Source organism: Rutidosis leptorrhynchoides, chromosome 11 (genome assembly GCF_046630445.1).
Source record: "Rutidosis leptorrhynchoides isolate AG116_Rl617_1_P2 chromosome 11, CSIRO_AGI_Rlap_v1, whole genome shotgun sequence".
Lineage (NCBI taxonomy): Eukaryota > Viridiplantae > Streptophyta > Magnoliopsida > Asterales > Asteraceae > Rutidosis > Rutidosis leptorrhynchoides.
In genome coordinates, this window is record NC_092343.1 from 105,827,759 (window position 1) to 105,851,804 (window position 24,046).

The window sequence follows — 24,046 nt, forward strand, 5'->3', positions numbered from 1 at the left end:
TGCCTGCCACCTCCTTTTAATCATGTAACATGTATGTATATTCTGTATCTTTCTATCTATACGTGTATATATATAATAATAATAGAGTTTGTGCTAATCCTCATATGCATATGTAAAGTATATATATAATATATAAGTGATGGTGGGATGAAACAAAGATAATGGAGTCGGTTGGAAGCACTTATCACACAATCATCAATAATATGAATAATAATATAATATAATATAATATAATATAATATAATATAATATAATAATTAATAATTAATATTTCAACATGTGAAATAAATATTAAAAAAATAAAGCCATCGGTCCTTTTTGATTTCTAACTACCAACACTATTTTACGGAGCACTATATCGTGTTCCGTTGTTAATCAGTGGCGGATAAAAGTACTCAGATAAATTCCAAACTTTTAAATTAACTTTATTTATTTATTTTGGTCATTATAGTATAAAATTCGATCCTAAATTGGTTAAATGAAAATTACATCAACTGTCCCTCTCATTTATGGGTGAAATATAAAAAGTGTTAAAACTTAACAAATATTTTCTAAATACATTTTTAATAATCCTAAAATTTATAGAACTCATTTTCGTATCACCATTTTTAAAATTACATAAGTTTGAATTTAACTTGCTTAATATAAATCGAAACATCAAACGAGTATTACAATCATTTAATATTTATTTTTTATATACTTTATTTATATATAGAAATATATTTTAAATAATAATTATTATAATATCCTATTTTTTTATTAATTTTTAATAACAACAACATATACTACTTCAAATTATATTTCGACTTATTATTTATATATACATAAACACATATCTATTTACAATTAATTGTTCGTGAATCGTCGAGAGCAGTCGAAGGTCAATTGAATATATGAACATCGTTTCAAACTTTTCTAGACTCAACATTACATACTTTGCTTATCGTATTAAAATCATATAAAGATTAAGTTTAAATTTGGTCGAAAATTTCCGGGTCGTCACAAATGAAGTTATGAATCAATACTTCATCGGTTATTGTTGTTGGTATTCCTTGGTATCTATGGGGCATATGATGTTGATGTTGGAGGTACCGAGTGTGATGTTGAGACGTGTGATGCGGATGTTGTTGCTGGTGGTGGTAATGGTACTATTGGTGTTGATGCTGGTGATGTTGCTGGTGCTCGTAAATTTTGCACCATATTCTCCAAAGCCACTAGTCGAGCGCGAAGCTCGTTGACTTCTTCTATTACTCCGGGATAATTGGCGGTTGGAACAAGGGGATGAATAAGATCTAGAATTCTAGATATTATATACTCGTGGCGAGATATCCTGGAAATGAGGGTGAAAATGGTGTTCCGGATTAATTCGCCGGTATGTGCTTCAGGTTCTTCGCCAATAGGACAATTTGGTGGGTGGAAGGGATCACCTTCTTCTTGTCTCCATTGATTAAGTAGACTACCAACCCACCCCCAATTCATCCAGAAAAGATGATGACTAATTGGTTGGTTCATTCTGGTTACGCTGCCATTGGAGCTCGAGGAGTTCGAGGAATCAAGTGAGAAATCCATATTATATGATCGAATAAAGGGTTTTCGATATGAGATGGGTGTTGAATACTGAATGATATCTTCGTCTCCTCGAATATGTATATATAGCAAAGAGATTCCGTAATTTACGAAGGAAATTTAGGAAAAGTGTTAGACAAAGTCTATTGGGATAGATATGATAAGATATGATTTGTCTATACTCCATTTATGCAATAATTGCAGTATGACGTCTCTAGATTAAAAATGATAAGTATGTAATCAGATAAACTTTCGATAAAAGACTTTCAATTCATTATGGCCTATTCAGGTCTAAGGGCTTGAGCTATAGGATCCTTTAAATCGGTAATCCAAACCCTTCCATCCTAGAGTTTCGTAGACGCCACCCGTCAAGAAAGTTCAATGATCATAAATAACGAGAAAACAAAAATTTAAAAGTAATGAATATGAATAGTGATGACATTATAATGTCTTTGAGTTATCGAGAATCTTTATGAGTCAATAATGACATTTTTCGGTTCACAAACTAATGCACAAAGGCATAAGGGCACATAGGTACGTAATAAAACAGGGAGTTATATACGTTTGAGTATGAGTAGTAACAAACATAGAAATTTCAAAAATCATAGATAACATTTCATGTAATACATAAGTAATACACAAAACCATGATAGATGACATAGGAATGTCAAGAATTTCAGAAATCATGAGTGACATCCCTTGGTTCCCATAATCAAGGTAGGTTTATAAAGATAACTCATGTGAGTTATAGAATATTTTGAATCACAATGGGAGTTTCCTCCAGGAGTTACAGAATAACAGATATGTATATGTATAATGCAAGTAATAATATCTTAAAGCTATAGGTCAGGCTGTAGACTAGACTTTAATGCACCCTATTAATCTGGGTTATCCACATTAAGACTGCCTAGTTCCCTACAACTACCGCTCTGATACCAACTGTAATACCCCGTCAAAATCGACATTGATGCAGATGTTAACTCTGGTCCCAGTGCATGGCTTGACTTCTAAGTACATCAAATTTCTACAGCAGAAGCATAATATATAAGTACCTGAGACAAAACATGCTTAAAAGTGTCAACCAAAAGGTTGGTGAGTTCATAGGTTTATCATAAACAATGATTTTGATAATAATGATAGATCACAAGATTTAGTTTAAAGTTGATTGATATAGAAATATCAATCTAAAAGTGTTGCTGCAGTTTGTAATATCGTTACTAAACAAAATTTACCCTGTGACACCTTGTACTGTCAGTGTCGTGGAATCATTATTATGTAACCAAAGACCAGCGGTCAAATGGTTAGAGACGTTACTCTCAATAGATCTATTCACAATAATTAAGTTTGCATTTAAATGTAGCAATTAACGATATTACGGTAGGGATTTAGCATGAATCAAAGCATGACAGCATAGTTAACAATTTAGTACTTGTGTCTAAGCGTAAAATGGTTATAAAGCAAGCATGTGTCTCACCCCAAAAGTTGTAAAACATTTATGAAACAGTAAAAAGTGGGGCTATGAAGTTCATCTTAGTAGCAAGTAAGTTATTCCACGCAAAGAAGAATGAACGGAGTAAGTGATCGGAGATCTTAACCTAGAGATATAATCTTTGATTAGTTAATGTCTAACAGACATAAAGTTTATTTATTAATATAGCAACTATATTAACAGTGACAGTTTTCGAGAAAAGTTCCTATTTCACAAAAGTTTCTATTTTTGGAAACCTACTATTTATGAAAAACTTCCACTTATAGTAAGCTCCTAGTTTAAAGAAGTTCGGGTTATAATTCTTCACAAAGATGTTGTACAATCTTGCCCAAACTTCGTTGCTATCATGCAAGTCACTCGAATGATCTGTTGTTACCGGGCGCCCAGGATTCTTGACCAGAATCTAAGTCATGGCATTCGAAGTCCACAAGCGGTTCCCATAAGGCAACAAGGACCACCCTAGGCCACAAGTAGCTGTGAGGTTCGTATAAAGTGCACGTTATCTTTTAATTATAACCTTCACGTTATAGATGTATACACACAACGAATTATTAATGTACTTAATAATTATATATGTGATAATATAACCTAAGTATTATTTAATATTTAGTTATTATACCTTAGTATGTCTTATATATATATTAAATATAATTACCTTTAAATAAATACATAAATTACTTCAAAAATAATAGTGTTTTATTAATCAAACATTATCAAAAAATGTCTAAATAATTAATTAAATATCTAAAAATTATATACATAATTTTTATAGTCTTAATTAATCATATAGATCAGTAGAAAAATTTAAGAAAACGTTTTTATTATATTTTTTTATTTATTTTTGTTTTTACTCTTAATTTATTTACAAAAAAAGTTTAATTCTACATAATTACTAAATTAACCCAAACAATTATTTTTATAATTTTTATGAGTTTCTATCAGTCTAATAACCTATAGAAAAATATTTAAAAAAATATTTTTTTTATTATTTTATATTTATTCTTAATTTAACTTCGAATTACATAATAATAGAGTTTAATTATATAATACTAATTCGACCCGAGTAATTATTTTTATAATTTTTTCAGATCTTTATAAGTTTTATAAACTCATAAAAAAATTATATATATTTTATTTTTGGTTAAAAATATTTATTACGAATTTTACATTGTTTTTACGTTAAAATAATTCGTACTTAATTATAAATAATATTTCATAAATTATCAAAATTATTTTTATATATCATAATACTTATAATACTAATTATAACATATAAATATAATTAATTTCGAATTTTACAAAGAATATACAATAAATATAAATATAATCGACAATATTAAAAAAAAAATAGAAAGTACCTCAAATTTTCTTCAAGGTTTTGAGAGAATAACTTAAGTTTTTGTTTTTGGCAAGAAAAAATGAATGTGGCGCCATGTATTTATAGGTAAAAATAGTTGGTGAAAAGAAAAAAAATAAAATAAAATAAAGGTGCCAATTTTGACACAAAAAAAAGACAACATGTTAAAAATGTTTTTAATAAGTTTTATCTTTGAAAATATTTAGTCAGAATTCATGGGCTCATTATTTAATTTATAAAAAAATCTTTTTTTATAAGCTAAAATTATATATAATGATTAAAATAACTTATGATTTAATTAATAATTATGTTATATATAGTTTTAAATATAATACACATTAATATTAATATTAACTAAAATTATTTTATATAATTAGTGTAAACTTTAGTTAACAAAACGTGTCAACTAAAAATAAATATTTGGTCAACGTTGAATTTAATTATATATTACGTATGGATAACAACCCTATAGGCAAATTAGTCAATTCAAGTATGGAAATGTGAGGGTTCTTATAAAATTGGTGGTGGAGATTCAAATTGGAATCTAACGCTTTTTGGGTCAAAATTGTAAAAAAGTATCTATGGGGCTGATGGGGGTCTAGGGGGGATGGTATACAAAACAGTTTAACAAAAGGCACAACATGGTGGAAAATCATTGAAACTGGTCACAAAATTTCAGAGTTGGGTATTAACTTTAAGTCGTATCTTAAGAGTAATCGGGGATGGGGGTTCTATTAAATTCTGGGATGATTTTTGGGCTGGCGATATTCCTTTTAAGCATAGGTTCGGGAGGCTTTATTCCTTGGAACAAAACAAAGATGCTTATGTAAAAGATCGCATGTCCAGGTCCGGTTCGGGTTGGGAATATACGTGGGACTGAAATGGTAACATCAGAAGGAGAATGGCTTCAGAATTGGACGAACTATCAGTTGTTCTGTCTTCGGTACAGCAGCCGAGTGGGTCTCTCGATGGGTGGAAATGGACCCTGGATAATCGGGGGAAATTTACAACCAAAGCTTTATATAAACTATTGGACAACGCGAGCTTAAACACAGGGACTTCAGAGCCAAAACCATGCGCAACAACTTAATTCCAAATAAAATTGGAATTTTTGTGTGAAGAGCTAAACGTCGTAGATTACCGATACGGGTCGAGTTAGACAAAGGGGTACGGACTTAGGCACAATTTGTTGCCCTACTTGTGACGATTGTCTCGAGTCAGTGGACCATGCCTTAGTATTCTGCTAACACGCTCGAGTTGTATGGGAGAAAGTTCTAAATTGGTGGGGTATTCAAAATATTCAAAGTTGGAGTATTGATGATTTGTTTTGTGGGAACAATGGAAATAAATTTTCGGGTTGGGGTTCGAAAGTTTGGCAAGCAACGGAATGGGTAACCGGTTATTACATATGAAAAACCGAAATCAAAAAGTGTTTAAAAGCAAATGGTGGAGTGGACCGAGGATCCTCAACGAAATCCAAACAAAGAGTTACAAATTGATTTTGAGTCGTTCCGAAAAAGTAAAAATCGATTGGGTACAATGGTTGACTGCTCCATATTCGTGTATATAATTGTTTGTAAATCTCTTAACTGAATATAGTTATACATGTATAGGAATTTCGTTTAGTTAGTCTCTCCAGGCTATAAGCCTTTGTTAAATCTTCTTAATAAAATTGTTTTTGCTGCTTTTTAAAAAAATAAAAAAAATAATAATTACCTAAAAATTATATTCAAAGTTTAATTAAATTCTAACGTCAAACAACATTGTAACGTAAGTCCGTAAAGTTAGAAACCTCTTGATGCTCTTAAATAAATAAACTAGACTTATTTTGTCTCTCTAATTTTAGAATTTTGCATGTTTTGTCTTTTTCGAACCTCTCAATATATGTTTGTGTCTATGATCGAGCGTATTAGGCAAGTATTTTTTTTAAAATAATAATAGAAAAAAGTTAAGGATAAAGATAATTTTAATTTAGAAAAGCAGATAACAAAAATAAAAGTTGTAATTAATAAAAAGTTAAAAGGAATGAAAAGTATAATACGTAAGTATCACATGATAAAACTACAATTAACAATGTTTTTATATATATCTAATCTATATATCAATATCCATTTCTTGTACAAGTATATAACCATATCCAATTATATATATATATATATATATATATATATATATATATATATATATATATATATATATATATATGAGGGATCAAATGAGAACTTTTTTGTGTGAGAACCCTGAGAACCCAAAAATACACTGAAATTTGAGGAAAAAAAAAGGAAATTCGAGCAAAAAAGGGGAAATTCGAGAAAAAATGAGACACGGGCGAACAAAAAAAAAGCAATTCGAGCAAAAACTGAGACAAGAGCGAACAAAAAAGGTGATATTCGAACAAAAAAAATGTGGGAGAACAATTTTTGTGTTCTACATTTTGATATTCGAAAAAAAAGTGTAGAACACACTGATATTCGAACAAAAATACTGATATTCGAAGAAAAATGTGTTCTACATTTTGAAAAAAATAAAAATTTGCTCGACTATGAATTTTTGTTCGTCCGTGTTTTTGATTTTTGCTCGAATTTCTTTTTTTTCTCGCCCGTGCACCATTTTTGCTCGAATTTCAGTGTATTTGGAGTGTTTTTGGAGTTCCTAGAGTTCTCACACTAAAAAAGTTCTCACTGAATCTTTTCCATATATATATATATATATATATATATATATATATATATATATATATATATATATATATATATATATATATATATATTGTCTTTAAATCCTTAGAATTATATAAGAGAATCGATGATTGAAGTAAAAAATCGTACAAAAGGACATATTTTTGTAGTAAAAAGTAGAGAATTTTCGTACGAAATAGGAGTACAACTTACAAGCCATCACCCATACAAAATGTGTTCGTATTAGAGAATTCCCAACCATGATGCATTTATTCAAATTAATATACTATCACATCAGCAACGCACTACTATGTTCTTATCCTTTCATTTCTATCATTAACTCATCACATATTACTCCTAACTATCACATCATTCCTCAACCGCTAGAAGTTACTCTCTATGTCCCAAATTTGTTGCCCTCGTACAAAAAAACATGCCGTTTAAAAAAAGTGACTGTCACAAGTACTTTTTATTTACTTTTCAGTTTAACTCCTTACTTTTTACTTATATTTTTGTCTTATATATAAAGTAAGAGTATAAAAGAATTTTATCACATTATTTTTATTCATTTATAGATAGAAGTGGACAATTAAATTTAAAATGAGAAAGTAATTAATTAAACTACAGTAAAAATCTAAAAACAAAATGTATAAGTAATTAAAACAGTGAATTATGCTTGAAGACGAAATGGTTGACTACATTAAATTGGCAATTGATTGGCGAAATATTTCAAATGGTTGCATAATATTGGCATCAGATTGACATTTAGCACTCGGAGTGCTCTCATAAGAATAAAAAGATTATAGAAGTTTGTGTCTAATCAAAGTACATATTTTGCAAAATTACATAAAATCAAAAAAATTCAATAAAAAAGAATGTCGCTTTTCATTTTCTCCATAAAAGAACCTCAATTTCAGTTTGATGCAAAGAAACGACTATGATATGAAAAAAGTTAAATAAGATTATTTTCATCTAGATGATGCCACATCATCAAATCTGATGAGGTGACGCTATCAGTGGCGATTTCAGAAACCAAACTTAATAAGTTCCTGTTTTTTTTCCAGTAATATTTATATTTGAATGCTATTTTAATGAATGTTTATCTCACAAAACTACAAATGCAAAATATATATGACATCCCCTAAATTTAGCAGTCTTCTATACAATTTAATAATTATGCTATATATTCAGAAAATGTATGGGTTCTTGTAGTTAAATTCAATGGTGTCCTACACATTTTAAAACATATTTTCCACACAAAATTTTAAAACTAGTGGTGGCACGTGACCTCACGGGTCAAAGCTTAGAGTCGCCACTGGATGCCACGTCATCGAATTTTCTGGAACCACGTCATCAAATTTTCCGGTCAAAAAATTTTCCAAAGATTTTTTCCAGCTTAAAAGACAATTTACTGGAGACATGTCATCAGAGTAGTTGATGATGTGGCACTACTTCATCAGATTTGATAATGTGGAGCACGTGTGGATGCACATATACATCTATATTACTGAATTCTTTATAAAATTATTATCTTTTCTGTACACTAAATTAAAATCATGTTATTTTTTTCGACAAAGTGAAAAAGGCATTTTCTTTATCGATAACTACTAGCTTTTATATTACCTTGCTTTGCAATTTGACTTTTTTATTTATGCATTCTTGATCTTGGTATTGATTGATGATTGGTGATATTTTTGTAGATATGGTCCATGCACAAGCCCATAACTAAACGTCACATACTTACATGTGATTAAAAAGACAAATAACGAGATTTGGTATAAAAGGAAAAGAAGAATTAGCGTATGAGATAAATATGACGTATTTGCAATTTTAGAATACAACGTAATTGCACTTTCAGCATTTTCTTTTGTATAGAAAGAAGATGTATAAATAGGTTTCTTGTTAGTTAAATAAACGTATACGTTATGTATATCATTGTACGTTGTTTACTACAATTATATTATCATCATCATTTTCTTATGACTTTACGTGGTCTATGATGATTTGGTCAACTATATTAAAGTATGTCTAGATTTTATTTATTATACAAAGGACAAATTCTATTTGAACTTAATATTTTTATCTTAACTTCTTATAAAACATAGTCTATTTTTATTTTAATGTTAAAGGATTGTTTTATCATATGTTAATCAGATAGAGAGTATCGTTATTTTTAAGTTACAACTCGTTTAAAAAATTTACGATACTTCATTTTTTTATTCACATTTCATACTTGTATAATGCAATTTTTCGGGGCGAAATCTAGCGACGAGTGCTTACGTTGGTGATTTATGTTTGCAATTATAGTGCCGGTTGTGACACTGGTTCTATTCACGCTGTTAATCACAAATATGCTGGTAAGTTCCATACTTTCGTATATTTTATAAGCTTATTCGATTTTGGTAATTAATCAATAGTAATGTATCGTTAATTATATCAAATGTGAATTAAAAAATGAAGTATTGTTAATTTTTTAACGGAGTTTTAGCTTAAAAGTAACAATACTCCTCTTTTTGATCGTCAAAACTGTTAAATTTGCAGAAACAATCATCAAACCATAACAAGAACTTTATCACTTCAACAGATTACAACAATTTACAATTCCAGATTCATGAAACTAACACAATCAACCACACAAACACATCTAATGTTTATGCAGGAACAATCACACATATATCAATCACAAGATGTGAATTGATTATCTAAAATCACTCAGAGAGGAGAGAATATCTGGAGAGAAAACCCTAATTTGATAAAAGTGAAAACTGAATGAGAAAACTGATCGACTAACTTAACCCTAACAGTAATAGGGTATTTATATCTTGAAAATAACTGGAGAGCCTTTTGTGTTGGGCTTTAATAAACGGGCCTTTAATAAACCAGCCTTCTTTACTTGAAATGAGCCCAATAAGATAAGAATATGATGGAGATATGTCGATAAGAGTTCACGAGTAAGTAGTAAACAAGAACCAACAAGCAGATTAAAACAAAAACAAAATATTCGCATGATCTATATTTAATTCTATATCTCTATATATATATTATTTTAGTTTTAATATTTAATAATTTTTATTAATAATAATAATATTGATATTATTATTAATAATAATAAACATAAACATACTAATTAATAATTTTACTAAGTTTAATAGTTATAATAACAATGATAATAATAATAATATTATTAATAATGCTAATAATAACACTATCTATAGTAATATTAATATTATTAGTTATAATAATAATATTAATAATAATAATATAACAACTTATATATATCAAATGTATTATATATATGTTCACAATAATAACACTACTGTTAATACTTAATATTTACTTTAATAATAATAATGAAAGTAATAATAATAATATTAGTAAAGATGATAAAATGATACAAATATTAGTGTGACAATTTTATTCAACTTATTAATTATGTAATATTAATCATATGTAATAACTTTTATTAAATATTTATTATTTATACATTTTTAATTCCAAATGATTAAGTATACTTTATTAATTTCAACACATTATATATATATATATATATATATATATATATATATATATATATATATATCTATATCTATATATGGTTTACATATTCAATTACTCATAATTGTTCGTGAATCGTCGGAAATAGTCAAGGGTTAAATGATTCCATATAATAGTTCAAAAATTTTTAGACTCGGTCTAACAGACTTTGCTTATCGTGTCGGAAATATATAAAGATTAAATTTAAATTTGGTCGGAAATTTCCGGATCATCACATATGCCCTTGACTCAAGGGTCACATTCCCCGAGGATTTGTTGTGCTTTCTTATTTACTAAAAATCTCTTTGAAGCTGCATATTCAATGCTAATGTTGAGTATGCAGCTCACCGATTCAATAAACTAATTTTTAAAAGGCTTCTCGTTTTTGCTAATAGATGGAATATCTAAAGGTAAGTTCAGTAAATTTTTTTGCTTTAAAAAAAAATCAACAACTGGTAGTTTTCTAATAACATTGTTAACAAGGTTGGAGAGTAATGGTTAACAATTTGGTTCCGTTCGGTACTATACCAAAAATAGCGGTACCAGTGTTGAACCATTATCGCTTTTTAGTTCAGTTCGGAATGCGGTTCTTGATTTTGGACAATTTCAGTTTCATCACTTTCGGTTTTGATACGGTTTGGTTCGGTGTCTGTCCCGATATCATCCCTACTTCCCTCTCTACGCCAAGTCCATATATAGTTTAAACATTTTAAACTTGAGATTGCCAGAACTAAGTACATAACTAAAACCTTTATTGTCATGCCTATGAGTCTATGACCACTTTATACACTTCAACAACATGAATCTCACATCTACGCCGTATCTCCTTTTCATTATAAGCTTTTTCAGGACCACTTAAAACAAACTTTCGTGCTACAACCACTGTTATTCATACTATCATTCTTGTTTGTATCAACCTTCAAATGAGAGCTAGAAATTACATGAATACCATGTTAGTTTGTTACATGATTACACCTTATTGAAAACTATGAAACTGTGAGTTAGCTTTAACATTGCCTTCAATATCTAGCTTTACTTTCTTAACCTTTTTAAACTCTTGGTTACTTTTTGTATCATTTTGTTGACAATGTTGGCTATGCTTTTTTAACAGCGGTTAGAGAGTTATTGACGAGGTCATCACCAAATCATTATATGTGGCACATGTCGGAAGAAACCACGGGACCTGCACCCCCAGAAGGTAACGCGTCCAGCGGGGAAAATCTCCCATGAGTTTCGAAAGCAAGGCGTTATGCAACCTCAATATACCACTGAGCAAGGCGTACAAGTAGTATATTTTTGTCTATGACGGGTCTTGAACTCATAACTTCACGCCCTCCCGGTTAATGAGCCTTCTTGATACCGCTGTGCCAGAAGCCGTTTGGTGACTGTTAGCCATGTCGAAGACCTTCTAATCGAACTCGTGAACTGTACTCCTGTTCTTCCTTGTTTAACAAACGAATAATGTTATTCTCTTGCTCTAGTTGTATCGTAACACAAACTACAATTAGGATGTAGAGGAAAAGCATGGGATGTATTGCTAATGATTTTAGATCGTTCCTCCTGATGTTTTTTTTTTTTTTTTTTTATGATTCCACATCGGTTAGGTATACGACTAGTTGATTTCTTGTAAGTTTGTGTATCCTCTCTTCCTTCAGATTAGCTTTTCAGAGTTCTACACTTGTATTAATATTTCTGGTGTATCCTAGCTGTGCTAGAGCTTATGACCCATGCATACCTATAGAGTGTACGCTGTACAACATTGTTATCCCCACATTTTTCGCGCTTTCAATTCTATTTTATTTAATTTTATTCTCAAAAATATATATAACTTATTTCCTTTGTATAAATACCATCAATTAACCACAACAAGATGGCCTATTGATTTGCGTCCAGATATCCTCATGAAAAGTTTCAGGTCGTCTTGAAGTGGCCAAACGGTCACAAAATAACCCACTGACCACATAAATCAAGTTAATAGGAAGCATTTACAAGAAACAATAGCATGTAAACAAATGTAACATTGAAAAAAATAGAAGCATTACATTGGCAATTGTTACTGGTTCCATAAACCGATTTTTTCAAAATAGAACAGCTCAATTTTCAAAATAGAACAGCTCAAGTCTACTAGTTATAAGCCGTGGGGGAAAACAATTCCCATTGTTCGTGGTCTTAAAACAAGCAGTAAAACTCTATGTTTGTAAATGAATACTGAAGATCAATTGGTTAACAAAATTTGCCTAGTCTTAAACGGTGAATATAAGCAAAACCTCTTTCCTTGTTTGAAATTGCTAGCTAGCTCATATTTGGCTCGAGTCCCTGCCAAAAATGAAACGCCTCATCCAGTCTGAAACCACCAACGACCTTGTACGCCAACTCACTTGCTTACTGTTCAAATTGAAAACATAAAAGGCGTCATTAAACTATCATTCAACTTGAAAGTTGCTTCTTTAACAATATATAACAAAATAATAACAAGTTGTCAACTATGACTTATGTAAATGTTAGTGTGTCAATTTGGGTTGGTTATGGTCTCTTATTAATGGGTCAAACGAGCAACCAAGTTAATATCACATAACATTCTACAACCATATTCAACCCAACCTTATAACTGCTACAACAGGTATTACTCGTTTTAACCCGTTTCCAAACCAACCCGACCCGTTTAATTTTCTGCTCATGCTTTTAGAGGCTACTTAGAATGTTACCTTGCATAAACAGAATACCAAAGCCACTGAGCACTGTGCCCAATAGAAATCCAGTCCCCAGGAAGTTGTGCTGCTGTCTGTTCTCCACCCAATGGAGCGAATTGGCCCAGATGCTTGTACCTTCACATAACAAATTTTAAAATTGTTAAATCTCAAATAATTTTATCACATACATTAATAAATTGTACACGACAATAAATTTACTTTTTTTTTCTTTTTGTTTACCTGAAAGGACGAAAACGATGTCGTCCAGACTCTCTGAAACGTAACGGCCCTTCTGGCTTTTTCTCACATTCGTCCATACGGTTAAAACAATCAGCAAGGTAGGTACCCTGCTGAGCTGCCACCTGGCACATAAGCATCATAAAGCTAATCAGTATGTTTGGTAAATTTGGGATGAGCTAATATTTCTAATCGAGAGAATTTGTACCTGGGCTGTGGCTGGGAGATTCTTCATTTGAGAATCTACTTGAGATAAAGCTGACTTAAATTCTTCAATATTGAATTCAGAAGATTCTTTCACATCACCCTTAGATTGCTTGAGTAAATCAACAAAACTTTTCAGATTTTTGGTCTTCAGATAAAGTTCCACTTGAGGATACCTAGCACATATGTCTTTGAGTGCAGCTTGAGCTTCTTTAACTGTTAGTGTTCCAGAGTTGTCCTGATCAGCCTTTTTGAATATGGATGAAATATCCTCCTGTCAACAATCAAATCAAATAAAATATTAAAGAAATTAATTAACAAACTAAATACAAATGAGCTGCAATCAATGTTAAAAAATTAGTGTACCATGACTTTTCGCTGATTTATAGTAGCACAATCACCAAGTGCATATATGCTGTTGGTCCCTTCAACTCGAAGCCATTCATCAGTAGCTAATACACGTCGATTTGCCTACATAATACAAATATAACACTTTCTATATAACAAATGGCACGTAATGATATCAATAAAATGTCAAATTCAATGCATAAAGAATATAAAATACCTGCCCAACTTGCTTCATGAAGTCCGTCACAACAGGACGAGTTGCGATACCAGTTGACCACACAGCCAAACCGTAGGGTATAGTTGAGGTGTTCCCGGTTTTAATTTCTTTAGTAGAAATTTCTTTATCGGTAACCTTCACCACCATTGATCCTGTTTTCAAATCTATACCATCTCTGTGAAACTTCTCTTCAGCAAAAGTTGTAATTCTTTTGTCAAACCTGCAAGCCACAAGCATGTGATTGCATATAAGCTTATATAACTGTAAACATCCAAAAAGATAAATAAACTAGAAAGTCAAAGAAAAGTCTTACATGTTCAGTATATGGTCGGTAGCTTCGAGGAGTGATATTTTGACCAAATCTTTGACGGATGGGTACAATTTCACCAAATCTTCAGACACAAAATCGTGAAGCTCTGCTGCAAATTCAACACCAGTGGGACCACCGCCAACAACAACAAACTGAAGAATCCTTTTTCTCTCTTCATCACTCATATTTGGCAAACTTGCCTTCTCAAAGCAATCAATTACCGCCCTGCGAATCTTTTTAGCATCTTCAACTTCCTGAAATAGAATTCTTGTTATACTCAGGACCAAATAACTGATAGTTTACAGTCATATCAAGTTGTTTCCAAGATATATCATGTATTTTAGATATTTAGGGTCCCCTGTTTAAGGTCACATAAGTCTTCAAAGGACTTGACAAGAGAGTTACCTTTAGGTAGAGGCAGTTTTCTTCCACACCAGGAGTGTTAAATGTGTTAACACGGGCTCCCATTGCAACAACCAGGTAATCATAGTCTACAACAAACTCCTCTTTTTCATTAGTAACTGAACGGCAGTACACTTTCTTGTTTTCTGCATCGATCTTGAAACATTCAGCTTCCCAGAAATTTATATTTTCCTTCTGTATTGACAAAGTAAACAGTAAATTAATCAGTAGCTAATAACTAACAAACTTAAAACATATAACCACACAATATTAAGTTTCTGGATAAGTAGCAATAAAGGAATAATAAAAGTACGCATAGTGTGAAAGTTAATTGTATTGTATAAACTGTTACATACAAAATAGTCATACACAGTAGACCGAGAAAGTATCTATGAAACTAAAGTTTGGTTTATAGTTGAATAATTCTACAAAAAAACAGATGACACTTGGAAAGCTAAAGCCAAAAGGCTCAACGCCAACAATAAACTTATAGATTACTAGAATGCTATAATGTAGATGGAAGTATGAAGTATTAGATAAGACAATAGTGTTACCTTTTTGACAATGTTGCGAACTGGTTCCACAACGCTGCGAGCTTCAACTGTGCCAACTGTTACACTTGGTAGTAAAGGTGTAAACGCAAAGTAATTCCTAGGTGATATCACCTGAACATCATATGAGGGATTCTTCAAATTTTTCAAGAAACTTATTCCAGCCCAACCAGTTCCAAGTACAACAACTTTCTTTTTTGGTTTACCCGCCTCAGGTAATTTATCAACCTTGGAACCAGATAGTAGGTTTCCCTCCGAATAAGCCACAAGACCACCACCACCACCACTACAAAGGTATATATATAGATATTTGTAAGTTCGTTAAATAAACCAGAAGATATACAAATTCCGAAGTTATCTAACCAGAGGTATGACTATATGACAGTAAGAATTTATAACAGTTGACATATTTAAGGTAGAAATCACATTATATAAGTTTAGTTATCAGCTTATTGGTGCAGAGAAATCTGTGTATTCTAATAATATATTACATATTTACATTACATGTCTTGTGTATAATCATTATTGAAGCTCTTATTAAGATACATACAATCCACAAACAAAAAGATATGCTAATTCCAAAGAAATTACTGTTACTGAGAACCAGTTTCTTTATAGAAGTCCAAACAAATAGATTCTAATGATATCACATCCGATTGATCCTTATATCAAACCAACTACGCCAATGCTAATCCTAATGAAAAATAATCCACATGCACCGAATTTCCTTATGGTACGCGTTCTCACAATTACAAAAATACGGTTACTCGCTAAAAAACAGAACGTACAAGTTTGCTCACTAGCAGATTCTTTAGATGTTGAATAATCATACCGGTGATAGGTGTGAAAATGTCAATACCAAAGTTCTTACTCATATTCGAATGTGTATAAATGCTCATAATAGACTGTACAGAGTATATATGTCGAGTAGACATCGGCCTAACAGCTAAACTAAATCAAATGTCAAATTCAGCACAGCCAAACTTAAACTATCACCAAATATATTGTTACGTGCAATCATGAATACATACAATCGTGATATAGGTTAATAGGTTATAATATCCAAACCTTACAAACTATCACCATTTGAGTCATAAAATCCTAATTCCTAACATACCGAACCATCAAATCCAGTTCACATCAAATCTAGATCTAGTTAACTTCAGAATAACAGTTCATTAAGCACATATTCAAATACAGCATACACAGATCAATGAAACACCTAAATTCAGCATTCATAAACTAACATGCATTAATGTATACAAGTATACCTGACGGCACAGACGATTAGAGTTCTTGTAAGATACGGATGTTCACGAAAATTCTTAGAAAACTTCTCGTAGAAGTTAAAACCGTTCATCTTCTGATTCAAAAGTATCGAAAACTACAACAACGAACAGAAATCGGATCTATAGACGTACTTCTGGCCTGTAACATAAAAAATAATCACACGGTTATGATAAAATCAACATATTATCCAATATTTCTCATATTCGAAACAAAAATAACGTGAATCAACAATTTATATACACTTAGATCTACACTCGTCTCCTATAATAAAATAAAATATATTATGAATCGAACAGTAATATCGTCGATGATGACGTACTTTGCATAATTTTCAATCATTCATTCTCGTAATCAAATTTGAGACGATACATATACGAATAGATGCATAGATATACATATAACTAATACGTATCGCGCAACTAAAATGAAATTTAACAAAAATGACGTGAAATCGATAAGTGCGCAACTAAAATGAAATTTAACATGATATATACACGTACAAATATAAATTTACAGTTTATATACTAATTAAGCACAGATCTGTATGTGATATTATGAATGCATTGAGCAGTTCTTACTTTTCCTCTTTTTTGGGAGAGAAGAAAAAAAAAGAGAGAGAGAATGTTTGTGTGCGTGAAAGAGCGGCCAGAAAAATGGGAGAGAAAGGGGAGGGTTTTGGCGTTATGAAAACGCGAATCTTCTAGAAAGACTTGGACAAAAAGAAAGTGAGATTTTTTGTGACACATGGATATACGCCGTGCTGGCAAAGTTTGAAACGGAAGGCACGTATCATGACGTGCCACGTGAACTGCACTTTTGTCTATTTTTACTACAAAAATAAAAATCAAATATATATGTCACGTTGAGTAATAAACCCTTTGTCGAAGACGAAAAGTTAACGCAATAAGGTTTGATTTATTTAAAAATCTAAAGAGAGTATTGACTAATTGGTAGTATTATATATTGAACCTTTGATTCAGTATTGCTAACCGACAACTTTGAATTTTAGTTAAGAAGAAGTATCATGATACATGTAGAAAAATATAGAATTAAACAAGTGTTATCTACAGTGGCGAATCTTAGATGAAAATTTAATAGGGTCCCAAAAATTTTTTTTAAGGCTAATTATATTTGAAAGATACTTTAGTGGTTGTTTACCTCCAAAAAAGTATAAATTTTAAAAATATATGGGATCCTATAGTTAAATTTAGTAGTTTCCTGTACAATTTGAAGTATACATTGTAAAAAAAAATTTCTCACTAGTTGGGTCATAGGACCCCACTCCCTAACATGTAGAGTCGACCCTGGTTATATACATGATTGTTACGTACTCCCTCAATCTCAATTTAATAGTCCACAGACAAAATGGTACACAGTTTTAGGAAATTCCATTAACTTCATTTATCCACCAATGAAATATTTTCTCTCTTCAGATCCACCAATCAAATATCCTCTTTCCTTTCTATTTATGGAAGTGGACTATTAATTTGGGACATCCTAAAATGGAAAAACAGGACTATCTAATTGGGACGGAGGTATTATTTAACAAAAGCTATGTAAGTTTTGTTTAGAAAAATCCTAATATACTCTGATAATTCGTATTTATTTTTCATGTCATCATTTAGTAGTATCTTATTTTAAATAAATTAATTAATATAATATTTTATATTAAGTAAATTATGATATTACCTATTATTTAGTGTTTATTTATGTCAGGGATATCATTTGAATATATTAATGGTGGAGATATTGTATCAAAATGTCTTTTATCTTGTATATTATACTAAAGTGATTATTTTAAATAACTAAAGTAAGTAATTAGAATTATAATAAAAAAATATTAAATAAAATAAGTGTACATTTTTTTGTATGAATATATTTAAAATTATCAAAATTGATTAACTTGAGTCTTACATCACTTTCTTTTCGTTTGTTCTGTTTTTTATTTATTTATTATTATTTGATTGACTTGCCTGTTTAAATTTATTTTGAGACCAAATATTTGGTATTTTCTATAAATAACTCTTGAATGTATCGATGTCAAAGTATTTTATTTTTTCTTATAAAACCTACCAAATAAATCATTTAAATAAGAGATGCCGTAGTAAATAAAATCATATATGTATAAAGATTCTATACATTTTTTGTTTGAAAGGCAATAATAATTATAATTATAATTATATAATTAAAATATGATTTAAGCTAGTAATTACAATAATCCTAAATGATAACTTTGACAAACATGATTTTATAACTCTGCTAATCTAGAAAAGTATAATAAATAAAGCTACAATTGAACAATCTAAGATTCTACTCGCCAATTATATGAACACCGCACAATATCACATAAACGCAACATTAGCTAGAAAACATGAAAACAGGTGAGAAACTAGTCACGACCAACACAACGATAACTAAGATAAAACACATCAAGACACAAAATGAAGTTTACATCACACAATCTAATCTAAATAAGTGGTGGTATAGTGCAATATATAAAGAATTTATATATTGACGCTAACATGTAAACTTCTTTATTTTTTACACCTCAATTACCGTCATTTACAATATATAATTATAAATAAGTATATCAGCGGGCATGAATGAATAGTAGAAATAGTAACATGATGGGGTCAGCAATTTTTTTAATTTTTTTTTTTTTTTTTTTTTTTTTTTTTTTTTTTTTTTGGTTTTCCATCCAAAATTTTGGGCCCAAACGGACCTATGACCTCGTCCTAGTATACTTATAACAGGCTCCCCCAATGAACAGTAAGCCGAGCCACCAAGCCGATGAACAGTAGCCGGAACTGAGCCATCCAGCCGATGAACGGTAACTGGGCCGATGAACAGTAAGTGGAGCCGATGAACAGTAATTTCTCTCTTTTTTTTGTTTTTTTTTCCCTTTTTTGTTTGTGTTTTGGCCAACGAAGTGGCAGACCTTTTTTCTAGTTTACAATAAGTATATTAGCCGGCAGGTAGGAATAGTACCCGGCTGATGAAATGTCCCGTTGATATTGATTATAAACGTTCCATATTAATTGATTTCGTCGCGAGATTTTGACCTCTATATGAGACGTTTTTCAAAGACTGCATTTGTTTTTTAAAACAAGCATAACCTTTATTTTATCGATAAAGGTTTAAAAAGCGTTACGTAGATTATCAAATAATGATAATCTAAAATATACTGTTTACACACGACCATTACATAATGGTTTACAATAAGAATATATTGTGAAGACCCGTCCTAATCCATCCGGACGAAGTCCATATCGATTACAAACGATTCACAACAGTTGATTTCATCGCGAGGTAATTGACCTCTATATGATAAATTTTACAAACATTGCATTCGTTTTTAAAAGACAAACTTTCGTTACATCGACAGTTGACAGGCACGTAAAGCATTTCATAATATATCCAAATATAATTGACTCAATAATAATCTTGATGAACTCAACGACTCGAATGCAACATCTTTTGAAATATGTCATGAATGACTCCAAGTAATATCTCTAATATGAGCAATTGCACAGCGGAAGATTTCTTTCGTACCTGAGAATAAACATGCTTTAAAGTGTCAACCAAAAGGTTGGTGAGTTCATTAGTTTATCATAAAGAATCATTTCATAATTTTAATAGACCACAAGATTTCATTTTCAGTTCTCGCAAATATACGTCCCATCCATAGAGACAAAAATATCATTCGTATGGATTGAACACCTGGTAACCGACATTCACAATATGCATATAAGAATATCCCCATCATTCCGGGATCCTCCTTCGGACATGATATAAATTTCGAAGTAGTAAAGCATCCGGTACTTTGGATGGGGCTTGTTGGGCCCGATAGATCTATCTTTAGAGTTCGCGTCAATTAGGGTGTCTGTTCCCTAATTCTTAGATTACCAGACTTAATAAAAAGGGGCATATTCGATTTTGATCATTCAACCATATAATGTAGTTTCAATTACTTGTGTCTATTTCGTAAAACAGTTATAAAAATAGTGCATGTATTCTCAGTCCCAAAACTATATATTGCAAAAGTATTTAAAAAGGGATTAATGAAACTCACGCATATAAATATTGTAAAACATTTAATAAAGCATTTGCATGTATTCTCAGCCCAAAACGTAAAGAGTAAAAGGGAATCAAATGAACTCACCATAATGTATTTTGTAGTAAAAATACATATGACATCATTTATCAAGTGTAGGGTTGGCCTCGGATTCACGAACCTATGTCATTTGTATATATATTATTACACATAATCGAAATCGAATAGGTTTATATATCTAATTTACTAATTATATCGTTTGTATATTAATAATATATATATGTTTCATAAAAAAAAAATATTAATTTTGTTATGTTATATGTATTAAATATATTTTTATATATATCACTTGTTTGTTAAAACAGTATTTTTGATAATTGATAGTAATAATAATAAAAATATAGTTATTATAATAATGATAATAAAAATAATACTTATAAAAAGATTGATAATTCTAATTTTTAATAATAATAATAATAATATTATTATTAATGATACTTGTTTTAATACTAATAATAATAATAACAATAAAGATAATATTAATAATTAGATTTAATAATAATAATAATAATAATAATAATAATAATAATAATAATAATAATAATAATAATAATAATAATAATAATAAGTATACTACCTTAAAGAATAGCTTCCTAAAAAAATGTCATAGCCTGGGCTCGAACCCGAGACCTCTCGCTCCCGAACAACACCCCTAACCAACACGCTGCAGCTTCTTTTCTCTAATAATACTTAACTAAATTTTATTTAACCTATATCTCTGTCTACTCTACTTCTTCTTTTAAAAAAATTTGAATATGCCACAGAATGGTTTCGAACTCATGACCCCTCGTTTAAACCCAACACCTTCAAACCATTGCACCAGTCCCATTTTTCTGATTATATTCTCAACTCATTTATATTCAACCCATTTTTCTATTTCATCTTCTTCTTCAATTAATTCAAACCCAGAACTAATCATCATCAAATTCATCATCTACTTCAAAATCAACTTATCTTAATTCATTGCGTTATCTTTTTCTGTTTTAGCATCAAGATTATCATTATCATTTTAATCTTTACATTCCCTCCTCATCATCACGAAAAATCACGATTACCATCATATTCATAATGCATCGTTACCATCATAACCTTGATCATTAACATAATTACCATTCACTTAACACAATCATCATTATCATGCTCACGGCACTATCACCATTCTTTAATTCCATTATCATCATACCACTATCATCATAGTTATCCAATTATCTTTTCATCATGTGTTATACATCTTTAATCATTGTGATCACCATCAACCTCCTATATTGTCATCATCATTATCGTAGCTATCTTAATCCTTATCATCTACATCGAATATTACTCAGAAAATGAAGAAGAAGCTGAAACTTAGTCGTAATTGTTTTATGGAATTCGTGACACATTCCCAAAAACAAAATTAAACCCACGACTCAAGGCATACTTAACTTAGCCCACTTAAAATATAAATAGTTCATTACCTGTATTGTTAAGTTATAATTCGAACAATACACACCTTCGGTTCATTCTCTTCGCCATCATCATTATTTACGTCACCTTAACTGTAATCCTCATCATAATCATCATGATTAAAGTCATTCACTAATTCCCCTTTAGACTAATAAGTGTTAGGTGAGGTTGTCGACAAAAAGGGATTAAATGAACTTGCAAGTTGTCCCATTTTACTTTAATATTTACCAAGTGGGTTTATAAAGGTGGGGTTGTTTGCTTTTGGTCAGTCACCAAGGAAAAGAGATAAACACGTACCCACAAATGATTCGAAATTTGCATTTGAAATGTGATATTGTGGGTGGGTCTTAGATTTATTAAAGGCTTATCGGTCCTACAGCAACTTGCATATAATGATAACCACTTTCAATTATTTAGCAAGTGTATTTGTGTTGCTTATTTCGGTGGTACAGCAACATAGAATTGACTCGAAGGAGGTGATTCACAATGAAACAAGGAAACATTTATGTTAGTGTTGTAACGATTCAAGAATAAAGAACAGAAAAAGGAAGAATCAGGTAGCAACAATAGCGATGTAAAAGGTTTGATTAAATAGGTTTGTGGTGTTCGGATTGAAGAAAAAAAATATGATCGTGTATGTGTATGGTTGTGTGGGTTTTTGTTCTCGATAGACACCAACACAGTAGCATTCGTGTGTCGAGCAAGTGATGGTGTTTTAGCGGTTTACGTGGTAGAAGGTGGTGATATGGATGATGAAAGTGGTGATGGTTTGGACGAGTTCTTGATTACAAAAGTGAAGGTTGGAGATGGTGGAGGTTTGGTTGATCGTGGAGTTGGGTGGTAAGCGAGAAAGAAATAGAAAGTGAAAGATATCTCTTCTATATGCATGTGGATATCATATATATGTATAATATAGGATAGTTAGAAAAACAGTTGTCTAGTGAATTCAGTCAATAGCTTGTTCCCATCACAGTTTGTATTATTGTATCTATGATTGCACAAATTAAGGGATTTGCAAATCTCACTTTAAGACTAAGTTGGTAACTCATACATAAAAACAAACGAAAGGTTAAACTTAGAAATTCCTATGTTGAGGACTTATATGTTAAACTGTAATAATGAAATATTATTACATTAGTGAAACTAAAAAATGTTTTACGAATTATAACCTATTTATTTTTATGATCATAATCTTTTAATTATATTTATAACATTAATAATAATAATAATAATATTACAATTTCTGATATCAATATCAATCTTAATATTTATGTTTATGGAAGTATTAATAATAATATCATAATCATATTTTAAATTATATTTTTATATATTAATATTACAATTCATTAGTTATACCCTACATACTAATCATATATATTATATATTTAATATTTAATATTAATAAATTTTATATATATTACTATATATATATATATATATATATATATATATATATATATATATATATATATATATATATATATATATATATATATATATATATATATATATATATATATATAAATTTATTTATTTACAAGTGAGTGTTCGTGAATCGTCAGGATTAGTCAAAGGTCAAGTGTATACATGAACACAATTCAAAGTTTTTGAGA

General features: G+C 30.3%; 1 protein-coding gene across 1 annotated transcript; it reads right to left on the reverse strand.

Annotated features, from left to right (window-relative positions):
- Positions 1-12,633: 12,633 nt before the first annotated feature.
- On the reverse strand, positions 12,634-17,004 carry LOC139876728 (external alternative NAD(P)H-ubiquinone oxidoreductase B2, mitochondrial-like). Its single transcript, XM_071864103.1, has 10 exons — positions 16,855-17,004; positions 15,587-15,869; positions 15,036-15,227; positions 14,634-14,884; positions 14,321-14,540; positions 14,122-14,226; positions 13,760-14,029; positions 13,555-13,676; positions 13,330-13,449; positions 12,634-13,009 (listed from the first exon to the last, which is right to left on the reverse strand). The coding sequence occupies exons 1-10, from the start codon at positions 16,941-16,943 to the stop codon at positions 12,922-12,924; spliced, it is 1,740 nt and encodes a 579-aa protein (XP_071720204.1). The 5' UTR covers positions 16,944-17,004; the 3' UTR covers positions 12,634-12,921.
- Between the last annotated feature and the right edge of the window lie 7,042 nt (positions 17,005-24,046).